The sequence below is a fragment of the Lepidothrix coronata genome, unplaced genomic scaffold (assembly GCF_001604755.1).
Source record: "Lepidothrix coronata isolate B3197 unplaced genomic scaffold, Lepidothrix_coronata-1.0 Scaffold5, whole genome shotgun sequence".
Taxonomy (NCBI): Eukaryota; Metazoa; Chordata; class Aves; order Passeriformes; family Pipridae; genus Lepidothrix; species Lepidothrix coronata.
Window position 1 is genome coordinate 5,646,258 of NW_016690185.1, and position 13,180 is coordinate 5,659,437.

The 13,180-nt window shown below is 38.1% G+C and overlaps 1 protein-coding gene across 1 annotated transcript in view; it reads left to right on the forward strand.

Moving 5' to 3' along the window:
- Nucleotides 1-13,180, forward strand: part of SLC35F1 (solute carrier family 35 member F1) — a 243,320-nt gene that overhangs the window by 184,514 nt on the left and 45,626 nt on the right. Inside the window, exon 3 of the mRNA XM_017830526.1 lies at nucleotides 9,983-10,110. Coding sequence (XP_017686015.1) covers nucleotides 9,983-10,110 — 128 coding nt within the window. The remainder of the gene's footprint in view (nucleotides 1-9,982; nucleotides 10,111-13,180) is intronic.

Consider the following 13,180-nt stretch of genomic DNA (forward strand, 5'->3'; position numbering starts at 1 on the left):
GCTTTGACCGATTTACTGACGGTAAACTAGTACACACTGAGCATTTAATTAACATTTAATGTTCTAGAGCAAAACAATGCCTGAACTGTATTCCATCAACTTTCACAACTCCCCACCTTTCAGGGTGTGACTGCACTTACATGCTGGTCCTGACCACAATATTTGTGAAAGATGGCAAAAAATACACAAAAATTGATGCTCTGACTATGCACCTGCTAGAGGTGCTTCATAAACCTATGAATTGTCTTTTTATAGAGTTTGAATCATGCAAATTTTGTATTTTTCTTGTCAGAAATGCTACAGACTTGACCCCATTGCAAAGTTTTTTTAGCCCAGTTCTGGCAGCTCAAGAGGCAAGAAGTGCATGCCCAGTGACTAAACAGAATGGAGGGTTGCTCTCCATCATTCCTGTTGCCTCCCAGATTGCTTGCTCCTTTATGTAGATATATGGATGTATGAAGGTGATTTGTTCATCTGATCCTAATGCTGCTAAATCTGCAGACATCACATTGAGACCCTGTTGTTTTAGGAACACAACAGGTATGCAACAAAATATCACCTGCTCCAATCAACTCATCATCTAAAAATATATCTGGCTTCATGTCTAAATCTTAGTGGTCTTTCTGGGTAACTCATTCAGGATTATGTGATAATGAATAGCCAGTTTGTTCCACAGAATTGCCTATAGATGTTTAATTGACAGAATACCTATGCAATGACTTAACTCCCATTAATTAGTATGGTTCAGTTACATTTTATGCTTTTGGTAACATACTTCAGTGGTCATGCTGCAAAGGATATAAACAGTGGGGGGTTTGAGTAGTTTTGATCATTATAGATGCAACATTAAGATTTCTGGTGTGTATGACTCCTGAAAGAATTATGAAATGGGCAAGTTACTGAATGCACCAGCTCTGGGTGTTATTTGAAGCCATTGTGTTTCACATATTTGTATGTGCTCGTGCCTGCATTTTCTCTGTTCTTAACTGGGCTTACTGGAATTACTGCCATGCATCAGAGTGTTCATGCTGTGGCCAACAATGAAGAAGCCACAATGGGTTGGTGTGTCTTGCATGCTTCTCTTGGGTCTCTGCTGTTGGTCACCTTGGAGACCTGGACTGGCCTCACAATTGCTTTAACGAGTGGCAGCTCCTACGTTTTCTGCTTCATGTGTAATTAGTGGCATTTTTTGAATCATTTTTTGAATAATCTGTGGTTGTTCTGATGTGAGGCTTTTAACCAAGATGATGATAAGTTCCCAAAGCTTCTATATTCCTCCAGGGATAATATTTAATGTTTCATTTGGAAGTTTAGCAAACTTCATTGCAGTTCACGAACCGTGGTATGAAGAAAGTTCCAGAAGGTGGATGACTCTCCTAACTTTTCCCATAGCTGTACCACAAACAGATACTCCAAGAGGACTTAGTGCTTGTTTGCAGACTTTTAAGACAGAAAAATACTGAAATACCTCTAGAGATCATGGAGCATCTGTAAAGTCATATTTATCTGAAGCCAGCCAGCCCTAATGTATATTGAACTCTTCAGCTTTCCCCTTGGCCCTGGCCAATGACATGAAATAGTGCTGGGTATTAGGATTTCACATATTTTTGGTTAACACTATTGACTCCAGGCAAAGTTTTAATTCTTCTTCTTTAGCATCAGCTTCCCATCTCTAAAATGCCCTTTTAAATGTTAATTAATTTGTTGTTAAACTAACAAGAATTGTCACAGTAGTGGAGTGTGTATGTACCACAAGAGACAACACTCCCATTTTCAGTTATTCACCAATAGCCTTTTCCTGTTACTAGCATCTTAGTCATTGCTTGTATTTCATGCCAGCCCCTGCTACTGGGTAGTAATTTGGTGAGCCCCAAGAACCAGCACTGCCTGATATCTTAGGGATTTATGCCTTGTGTTGAATGAGCTAGTGTATAAGAAGATGCAGAGTCCAGACTCTGGTATCTAATAAGAAGTGTGTGTACCTCCAAGCTATACTTAGTGGTGTCAATGTTAGGTTTTCTCTCTTCTGCTCAGTTAACTATTCACAATAAATTTGTAGGAAGTATTATCTTTGTACTCTCTGCCAGATTAAATTTAAATTGGATCAGTGTGTTCAAACATTACTGATGGGGGGAGTAGAGAAAGATACACACTCCTTGGCTTCCTTATTCTTTTCTTACTGTCTTTTAAAGGCAAGCATCGACATCCAACTTCAGGTGGGTCTGCTTTATCTGTGGATGGTTAATAGTAATGACAATTTGCACTATGTCTTTTTTTTTTTTACTATCTCAGTCAAATCTCATGCTTTGGGGAATAAAATTTATAGGAATCATGAATAACAAGTAGATAATTCATTATTCATATCTGTCTGCAGGGAAAAAAATGTCATAGAGTGGGGAGGTATCTGGACCAACTTTTTGTAATGAGTCGATGAAAGGCAGGAAAAAAAAAAGCAAGCTCATGCACCTAACTGATTCCTGTGCCTTAAACAATGAACATTATTTCTTTTAAGATTATTTGATTTTAAATAAGTCATGTGAATATGATTAACATGCCCAAGATTACTTGGAAGGATAAATTATTCATGCAAATTAAACATTTATAAATGATATACAGAGATATATACAGATTTCTTTAATTTGACTAACACTCTAGTCCATTTGAAAATGAGAGGTTTTTTTTGTTCTGAAAACCTTTTTATTGCTATAAGTAGCTTCATACTAGATAAAATAGGATAAGCAATGCAAAAGACCCTGAGTGCAGAGCTTATAGACTAAAGTTTTAGAATAGAATAGGAAAGAGAAGAGAAGAGAAGAGAAGAGAAGAGAAGAGAAGAGAAGAGAAGAGAAGAGAAGAGAAGAGAAGAGAAGAGATTTCAGTTGGAAAATGATAATCTGTCCAGCACCCCATTTTGAAGTAGTTGTTATTAGAGTGAGTCAGATGTAACTCCAAAAGCTGGCAGACTGCAGTATAAGCTTGGAAGTAACTTAAATCTGAGAGTACTGTAGAACAGAAATCAATTTTGAAGATTTCATGCAGAAAGACATAATTAAATCTCATGTCTGAGGGAAGGCTCCAGCTTCTTGGTGTGCTCATGTCTCTCTGCATTACAGAGGTGCACGTGCTTCTCCCAGGACACAGTCTGCCATTTTAGGAAAGGTGCTTACCTAAGTTTAGTCTGCGAGATAAACCAACTTAAATGAAAAAATTGTGTGCTAGAAACATCACAGTGTCTTTTATCTTAACATTTTAAAGGGCTGGGAGTTTAGAGGTCTGTTTTTTGAAACAGTGTGCTGTTCCAAGCTTTCTTCAGGTCTTACACAATTCTTGACATGGACTGTTCCTTGCAGTAACCTGTGGTAGTAACACCCAGCACTGTGTCTGGGTGTTGTTCCCTTGCCACCAAGGGAAAAACTGTATGTAATGTAGTGGGCAGGCAGGAGAGAAACTGAGGCATGAGTAAAATGGCCAACTACTTTATTCGTGCAGTTTTAGTTGTAATTTACCCCTAAAACTCAATTATATTACCAGTAATCTCATGAAATAAGAAGACATATGAACATAATCAGATCTGACCACAGAGCTTAGGCTGGATAAAAGTCCAGGCACCAGAAATTAATCCTTTCATGGTTTGTGAAAATGCATGTTCAAATTCTTAGATCTGACTTCAACTATTATGATTTACATCCAGGGTCAAACCAGACTGATCTGCAAAATCTCTAAAAGGAAATAACAAGTCTAAACACTTTAGATGAGCTTGTAATTTACTAACTGGAAAGCTGTTATGCCGTGTTAATAGGCTAAGTATATTACAAAAAAGAGGAGGATTAAAATGACAGAAGTAGCAGACAGAAGAGGTACAAACGTTACCTTCATTTTGTGTTACTCCTATGATAATCTAGAGATCAAAATTTATATAAAGTACCTTTTTACGGACTGCCAGCCAAATAAATGTTAGGATAGTAGGTAAACGTTGAAGACCACAGAGTTGAAACAGACAATGAAAATAAATAGAACCCTTTAAAAACTGATAAATAGTGTTACGTACTGTGACTGGTAAGTAAGTTTTACTTCTTAAGAATGTGAAAACAAATTGCCATGGTGTAGCTCACCCCCAGGGAGGTTTTTCTGCCAGCTCCTCCTGAGTTCCTTCACAGCAGCACCACCTGTTGCAGGTTTGCTTCAGCACACGCAGCAGGAAGCCCTGCAGCCTCATGGTACAATGCCGGAGGAGCATTCTGTAAGAGAACATTTTCTCTATTGTGCAAATAATTAAGCAGTGGTGGTGTTTTGCCTTTAGGCAACAGTATTACCATAAAGTAGTCATCAGTAATTCAGGTGGATATGAGGAAATAAGAAACCATTTTGGGTCAGAGGATTTAAAGTCTCACAGAAGAGAGACAGTTCTTTTGAGCTTTTGGGGAGAGCTGAAAGCCTTCTACAGCAGGTTTTCAGTCTCCTGAACCAGCAACTTGGCCAAGCAAAGTTTTATTGTTCAACCATGTGATACTTTTGGCTTTGTAATACAGAGATCTGTATTCCTTCTACATGCCATTACCCCTGCCTCCTTCCCCTGGCCCTGCAGCAGGACTGGATGACTACAGAGTCTGTAGAGAAACAATGTTGGTACCAGTGAAGGTACTGGTGTATTTGCTAGAGTCACTATAATGGGTGAAAATGAAATATAAACAATTGTCCTGTAATCTTGATTCCTAATTTTCTTTTTCAAATAAAAGAGATAATAAATAAATCCTGGTATAATCTTCATCCTCTGAGAGTCTTTTGCTTGTTTACCATGTAGCACTTAACTCTGGCACTCCTGTGAGAGACAGGGGAGGAGCAGCATGCCTGGCAGCCCTCCCTCCCCAGACTGGCTTCCCCCTTGCAAATCTCCTGCACTCATTTAGGTCTCTCTGCTAAACTCTGTAAAGTGTAAGGAGAGCACAGCTCCTTTGATGATCTTGATCTAAATAGCAAGTTGTCATCTGAATTAAAAGAGAGAGACTGCAGCAGATGAGAGAGAAGCAATATGCTTATTTTCTGGGCTGGTAATGCTGTTATTCTACCTGTGTATCAAGCCCATACACAAATAATTGGAAATTTGCTGTCTTAATGGCTGTTGGAGTTTTTTATTGTACCTCTGCCACTGTGTAGGTGAATGTGAAAAGGTTTTTGCACATGTATATATGTATTTTGGTAGACACTGCACAGCTAAAGTCTCTTTTAATTTTCTCTCTAATTTATTTTTAAATTTGTAACCCCCCAGGGGTAAATCCCTATTACATGATGTAAAACCATCTCTTCTACAAAGCAGCTTATTTGTTGATTTTTAATTTGAGCCAGCAAATGCAAAGCTGTAGCTTTTTTTCCAACACTGAGAACTCCACTGTATATAACTGTCAAGTGTGTGTCTCACTGCAAAATTAGTAAAAAATGTAAAACTTAAACCTATCATTCTAGAAAGAGCAAAGAGAGGGTTTGTGTGAACCATATGTTAGACTTCTGAGTCTTGAAACATTCTTAACAGACAATTTGCTTTTAAATCTATATTACAATTGGATTAGACTGAATATGAAGACTCACATTTTTAAAGGCTCAAGTGCTGACAGAAGTTAGGAGTTTGTTTTTTGAAAGGGGATCTCCATCAGAAGATGTCAGTGTCTGAAGATGGCATTAATCTGTGCACTTACATAAATTCATGTTCACTGACATCAGTATGTTCTTTGCCTTGCTGGAAATGTTGCCCATAAACTAACTGGCACACCTTATGGTTTAATGTCTGTTTATATGACTTGCTGGAAGTCTTAGTCACAGACCTATTGTGATAATAACAAAAACACGTGATCTGACAGAATCTCTCTTCTCTTAACAATCACTGGGAAAGATGTTTATTTTAAAACACAGTATCTCATTCTAAACAATTAATTTAAAAAAACAGCTTTAAAATGCCTTACCAGCTAGTTCAAATATAAGCATCTACATTTGGTTCTTCTGGCCTACAATGCTTACAACTCAAAAGTCGTGAATTAGTTTGCTTTGAGTAGTCATCAAGAGAAATAAAAAAACCTCCAGATTGTCTCTTTTTTTTTGGTTTTAAGTAAGTATGATGGTTTTGTTCCCCTCATTTTTTTTAATGCAAAGGTAATGTTTATTTCTGTTCAGGATGTAGGCCCCTGCATGAAGCTCTCAATTCCCTCTGCTTCTCCTTTTAGTCTTCCCAAGTTAAGTCAAGGCTTCCCACTTATCTCCTTAACTACCATTTCACTTCTCTTTGTTGTCTGATTCACTAAGGATGCCTGCCATCTGTGATTGCTGTTCAGAGGTCCTGTCCTGCTGGCAGCTCCACACCTTCTCCAGCTTGTCTTACAATGTTGCCTTCTACAGGGTCACTTTTGCAAAAGTGGGACATTTGAATATGGTGGCTTTATTTCACATGTCAAAACCAGAACTCCACCTGCCTCTTCCTTGCTTTGTCCATAGCACTGGACTAATAGTCACTGCAGATGATAATCTTCCTTGTGCCTATCTCCCTAGAAAGTTTCCCACTTTAAAAGTGATTCATTCCCTTCTATGATTTGTGGTGACACTGCCAAACAAATAGAGAGCAGTTAACAAATAACAGTCCCCAGATTAACAATGTTAAATATGTATTGGTTTTTTGTAGCATCATAGAATTGTTAAGGTTGGAAAAGACCTTTAAAATCATTGAGTCCAACCGTTGACCCAGCACTGCCAAGTCCACCACTAAACCATGTCCCTTAGTGCCGCATCCGCACACCTTTTAAATCCCTCCACCGCTTCCCTGGGCAGCCTGTTCCAATGCTTGACAACCCTTTCCATGAAGAAGGTTTTCCAGATGACCAGTCTAAGCCTCTCCTGGCCCAGCTTGAGGCCATTTCCTCTTGTCCTATCTCTTGTAATTTGGGAGAAGAGACTAACCCCCACCTCACTACATCTACAACCTTCTTTAAATGTGGTCTTGTCTGCAAACTGACTGAGGGTGCACTTGATCCCCTTGTCCTGATCATTGATAAACATATTAAACAGAACTGACCCCAGTACTGAGCCCTGGTGAACACCGCTTGTGATCAGCTCAGATGTACCCTCAGCGGTTCACTGGTTTTGCTAAAGCTTGTAGATCTGCACAACCGATATGTTAATGATGAACAATAATAATAATGTGGACAGAGGGACCCTGGTCAGAAACCAGACCTTTCTTATACTCTTAAGAGGCAGGAGATGCAGCAAGGGAGTGGAAGCAAAGATGAAATATTTTCCACTGAAAAAGATGCATCTCCTGTACAAGACTTTTTTCTAGGAACAAATTTTCTAGTTTATTTCTGTCATGCTAAATGTCTGTACATACTCTGCTTTCTACTGGGCAAAACAAAGATGCTTGCTGTGAAGCTAAACAATGTTCTTCAGAGCTGTACAGTGCCTGCATAAATTCATTTTGGTGTCACTTTTTACTCTGCCCAGCCTTCTCAGCTGAAACGGATCTTTTGCAGTTTGGAATATCTTGGAGTTGTATATCAAATATAAGTTACTAAATTTTTGTCATTGGCAAAGAAAAGGACTGAGAAAGCAAAAGAGAGAACTGTGTATGTCAGTTAAAATCGTAGAAGATTTAATTTCCGTTCCTGGAAACACTAACTTTACTCATTAGCCTGAAGTCATAGCCATACATTCATTTTTAAAGCTAACCTGTTTGACTACATCTGAGCAGTACAGTGATCTGTGGTTGGAAATTGAAGAAAGCACTGGCAAACCAAAGGCACCAAGAGTCCTTAAGTTGTATCCATAGTCCATGCTAGGATAACCTACTGCCACTGCAGTTCTTGAGCCTACTGCTTCTTTCTGCTTTTGTAGGTACCATCAAGGTCCTGTTGTAACAAAAACAGATTCAGGTGGGATTTTTACTGTTCAAAGAAAGACTGCAGCTTGATGTCTTTGTTTTTCTAACTTTCTCTTTACAATTAAAATGACGAATCACTCTGAAATGTTAACAACACCTTTCCATTGCATTGATCTTTTCCAGTTGATGTTTTAAAGGCACTGTCTGGGCAGCATAAAAATTTGAGATATACTTTAAATACCTGTAAAGGATATATCTGTGTGGTTTTCATAGGAATTATAACATCTAATCTCAAATGCTTTTTTGAAAATACCTCCGTAAATAAATTTAAGAAATAAGATCCAAAGTATTCCTCTTCCTGCATGCTTATATTATCGTAAAAGAACATAGACGTAGTCATAATTCACATCTGAAAGATGGGATTTTCTTTTTCATGAGTTCTTCTGTTAGTTGGTGTAACAGGGAAGTGTGGTATGATTTATATTCAGTGTCTTAAATATTAGCCTACTCACCACTTTGTTTCTGCTATTTTTCTGCTGCTTACTGACAGAAAGAGAGTAAAAGAGAAAGAAAAGAAGAGAAGGGAGGGATGCAAGGAAGGAAGAGAGGGAAAAAAGGGAAGGAAGACTTTTTAGTGTTTACCGTTTTGCACTTGATGTCATTATCACTGTAACAAATAATTAGGTTGTTGTCTAATAAAATCCCACTGGAAGTGTGTATATGTGAACATCTGTTAATGAAAAAACATGAAATGATTCAGATGCTTTGTTCAGGTAAATGCCCATTCAAGTCACTTAATGGGGCTAAGATTTAACACCTAAGATTTCTGAATTAACTTCTGAAGTAATTGTCTGTTTTTCTGTGTTTGAATCTGTAAGACCTGAGATACCTGTGCTATAGAGAGCCTGCTGTTTCTGCCGTGGTATGGCAGCCCATATATCACCAGGTCTATTTGAACAAGAGCATGAAGACACTTGTGATGAAGGAAAATCCAGGAGACTTGGGAAGCCTGAGCAAGTTTTGGTGGGAACTGACAATAATGTTCCTTTTCTTCTGTATTTTCCATCACATCACGGGCAAGTAGAAAGGATACAGCAACATGAACAGATTTCCAAATAGTAGGGTTTTCTTTAAAACTTTGAAAACAGTTCAAATACCGTTTGTGGTACTTTGACAGTACAAGTCAACCCTAGTTAGATCCCATTTTAAGCTACAGACACTGAAAGACCTCCAGTCATACTGTGTTCAGTCACAGTCCATCCCCTTTCACAGTGGTATCTCATGATGTCTGGAGTTTACTGTAATGCAAATAAGTTACAGGTTTGCCCACCCTCACTAATGAACTGTTTTCTTTTGAATAGAGAACAATAATAATCCCTAACCTAGCATGAGGAATGCTTTGACCTTTTGAAAGTTGTGGGTTTGATCTGCAGGCTGTATTGTACTGTCAGTCTTTACGTGGTGAAGATTAAATACTGTTGATTGACAGGGTTCCCATAGAAGGCAGCAAACCTGCCTGCTTCAGAAATCGACCCTAGGAGCAGAGCAACCTGTCACAAAAAAGCTATCTCAGTGCAGCCTTTCTCTAAACAAGCCTGATACTTTGAACCTCTGGGATCGGAATAAGGCCCAAATGTGATGCTCTTACTCTCCTGCTCTGTTATTCCATCTTATTTACAAATACTGGCAATCTTCCTCTCTGGCAAAACCCTGTTGCATCATGTGTGCAACATACAACATTTACCAGCGTATATGGAAAGTATAAATGTATGTAATAGACTGCTCTATTATTTAACATTTTGTATGTACATATATATGTCTATATATAAAAAAATAAAAGTGAGAACACATATCCAGTCTGCTCAAGCTGCATTTGTTTTTCTTGCTGGTATTTATGTCTTAAGTGAAGTATCAGTCTGACATATTACTTTGCCAGGCTGGCTCTTCTAATATCTGCTATACAAATAGGGTGTGTTAGCTTTCACCTCCTTGCAGTATCTCTTTATAGGTGGTGCTTTTCAACTGCCTAGTGTAAATGTGAGAGATCTAGATAACTTCTCTCAACAGGCAGGTATTTTGGGCATGTAAACCTAACTCTTACATAGTTCTTCTTGTTCATTACCACAGGAGAAGAGAACTTGCTGGCAATTTTGAAAAGGAGATGGTGGAAGTACATGATCCTGGGGATAATAGATATAGAAGCCAATTACCTGGTAGTCAAAGCTTATCAATACACCACTCTTACCAGTGTACAGGTAAGGACTAAAAGGATTTTCCCTTTTGAGATAAGATAAAAGGTCCAATGGAGTCAGTGATGTAGTATCCGTTAGTTTGAGTGAACTAATGCTAATTGCTGCCTCTGTCTTTTGTGTGACACATTTTATTATACTGGACTGTTTTTATTACTCAATATTTTTCCAGATTGTACAAAGACATTCTGACTGTTATGTGCGGTGAACAAAAATGTTATGTGCAGTGAACAAAAACTAGGGTAGTGATTTCTCCAAAGATCCAACCTGGATATTTTATGTAGAGGTGCAAAAGGATCAGACTTCTTCCAGTTTAGTGGAGAAGTGAATAATAGAAACATTTTTAAGAGACTTGAAGTTGTCTGTCTTGGGAAATCATTGCATACTTCATTGCTACTTGTTCTAAAACAAACCTACTGCTTCTTTACATTGTCTTTAAATATAGAGTAACACTAGGTAGTGTTCGGTGTATTTTACACCTTACTTGCCTGAAGTTTGCATTAGAGACAATGAAATAAAGAAGCAGAATCAGAGCTAGTTAAGAATATATATCTTCCATAGTTGAAAAGTGATATGGGAAGATACTGAGCTGCTTTGCCTGAACAAGAAGCAAAAATAGAAGAAAACTATGAATTCAAGAAATTTGAATATGAGGTTTATGCTAAATATTCACAAGTGCTTCTGCCATCAGAATCTGAATTTGAGAATCCTTTGAAACATGCCTAGACAATGTAATATTGCTTTTAACACTTTTTCAGATCAGATTACATAGTATAAGGCTTAAATCCACATAAACTTCACACTGTCTGATTTTATACCCACTAAAAGCCTCGAAGAGGAAAGCAAACTGAATTGCTTCTTTAGCGTGATTCACTCACAGCATGTAGAAACAGTGGACTGAGCAAAGCCACCAACAAGCACATATCAGAGGTTTGTCTGGCCAGACTCATGAAACACCAGTTCCAGTAGATGCAGACCCTCACACTAGCAGTGCAATGAGCATGGCCTTTAGTGTAAGAGATCAAAAGCTACAGTGTGATGAGGAAGCAGACAGGAGAGTTCAAGGGCATTGCCTGTGCCTTGACAGGGAATTTGTTAGCTGAAATCATCCATATTCTTTTAGACTGAGAGAGAGAAGAATGGCGGATCAGGAGAACTCTCAGAGAGCACAGACAGTATCATGTCCAGTTTTAGACCTCTTCCACATAAAGATTACAACAGCGTTCAGGTCTCTTTCCCATGTAGTTTGAAAGAAGGAAGAGACAGAATCTCGAATGCTGTCAAGCTTTTTTCCAGGCATGGAATAAATGTGTCACCTTTTCCCATAGTTGTCCTTGATTGCTCGGATACATGTGGAGTGACTGGGAATACCTGCTGCGTTTTAAATTCATTTCATGCCTTAATAAGAGTGAACTTCTAAGTGACAAGCCCCAAGATATGGTGAGAACAGGGCAAGTATGAGGTAATGCATTAAGATGTTGAATCAAATGACAAATTTTCTGAAATGCAGCCAAACATCCTATTTCATTTAAAGATGAAACAGAAGCAGCTCAGGGGATTATTCAGCATTGGTCAAAGTGTGTCATGGTATGGAGTGAAGACTGAAGAAATGAAAATCAGAAGATGAAAAAGGGAAGCTTTTTCTAGAATCTGATTTCTGAAGAAGAAACAAACAGGACCACTCTATCAAGAGCATCTCCTGCAGGAGCACTACCTGTGAGGCCATAAATGCTTGCTGGCACATAGCAAGAAATGTTCAAATCCTTTCAGAACTGAGACCCACTAAACTATTGCTACCTACCACAAATCAGCATGACTTTGACTGAAGGCTGTGGGACCTATGCCTGTGTATACATTGGCTGAGAATCAAGCCCTTCATGTCAATTCTGAGGGACTTTATACTCAATGAGCTGTACATCAAGGCTTTTTTGATGGGGAAAATACAAGAGTTCTTGAAATTGTCACTTCAGCAAATGAGAAATCTTGAGGTATTTTTATAGTGGTGACATGGGGTACATGGACCATTTCAGTAGAAAATCAGTTTTAGAGCATTTTTTTTTTCTACATGACATCTCTGCAAAACCAACATGCAAGTGTACTGTGCTTGTGGTGCTTTTAGGCAAAAATCATTACACTGGTCCCAGAAAAATACTAATGTTCAACGGTAAAAATATACCTATATTGCAGTTGCCTTGAGTTCAGCTTCACCAAAAATCTCCAAGCATTCAACAGCCTTGTTTGCCAAGTAGCTTTAAACTCTTGAGACTGTCAGTTTTTAATTTATACTCCATCTTTTTTTTTATATTTGGTATTATCTCATCATGGTTCTAAGAACAGACTGAAAATAGCAGCCTACTTTTCCACACTGTTTCACACACAAGTTTTTCCTATATTTTACTTCAAGATTCTCTTGGCTTTGATCTGGAAAACAAGGATTTTCTAATGAATCTTCCTATATGTCTTTAACTGCATGCCTTCAGAATCACGGTGAGCAAGGACACATAGGCATAAATCAGAGATGAATATGGTACCTAACCTTTACTTTTGGACATGCTTCTGATTATTTCAAAACCTCGTATACTCTATAATTACTGTCTGAGAAAGTGGCACTCAGCTTAATCATAAGATGAAAGCAAAGTACTGTGAAGCCTAGAAACACATAATTTTCCTCTTTAAGAAAAGAACCCAACAAACAACTAAAATACCTCCCTTATAAATTAGGTGACATAAAAACTAGATTGAAAATCAATGCACTATTTATGTTTCAGTTATAAGTGTTGGTCAGTTGCTAAGGATAAAATCCAAGGTACCCTTCAGGTACCAACAGTGCAATCCAGGGACAACTAGATTTAATGGAACAATCCAAGAAACCCACACCTAATTGTCTACATATAAAAAATGTCATGGACATCTAACATCCATTGGTTTATGTGTACAAACCTGATGCTCAGAGTAGGATCCTGGGACATGAAAACATGTGTTTGAATATATCAAGTTGCTTTTTCTGTGGTAACTTTAGGTTTTGTTTCTCTGCATGCCCAGAGGGATTTTCTGTTGATGGAAATAAATGCCTAAA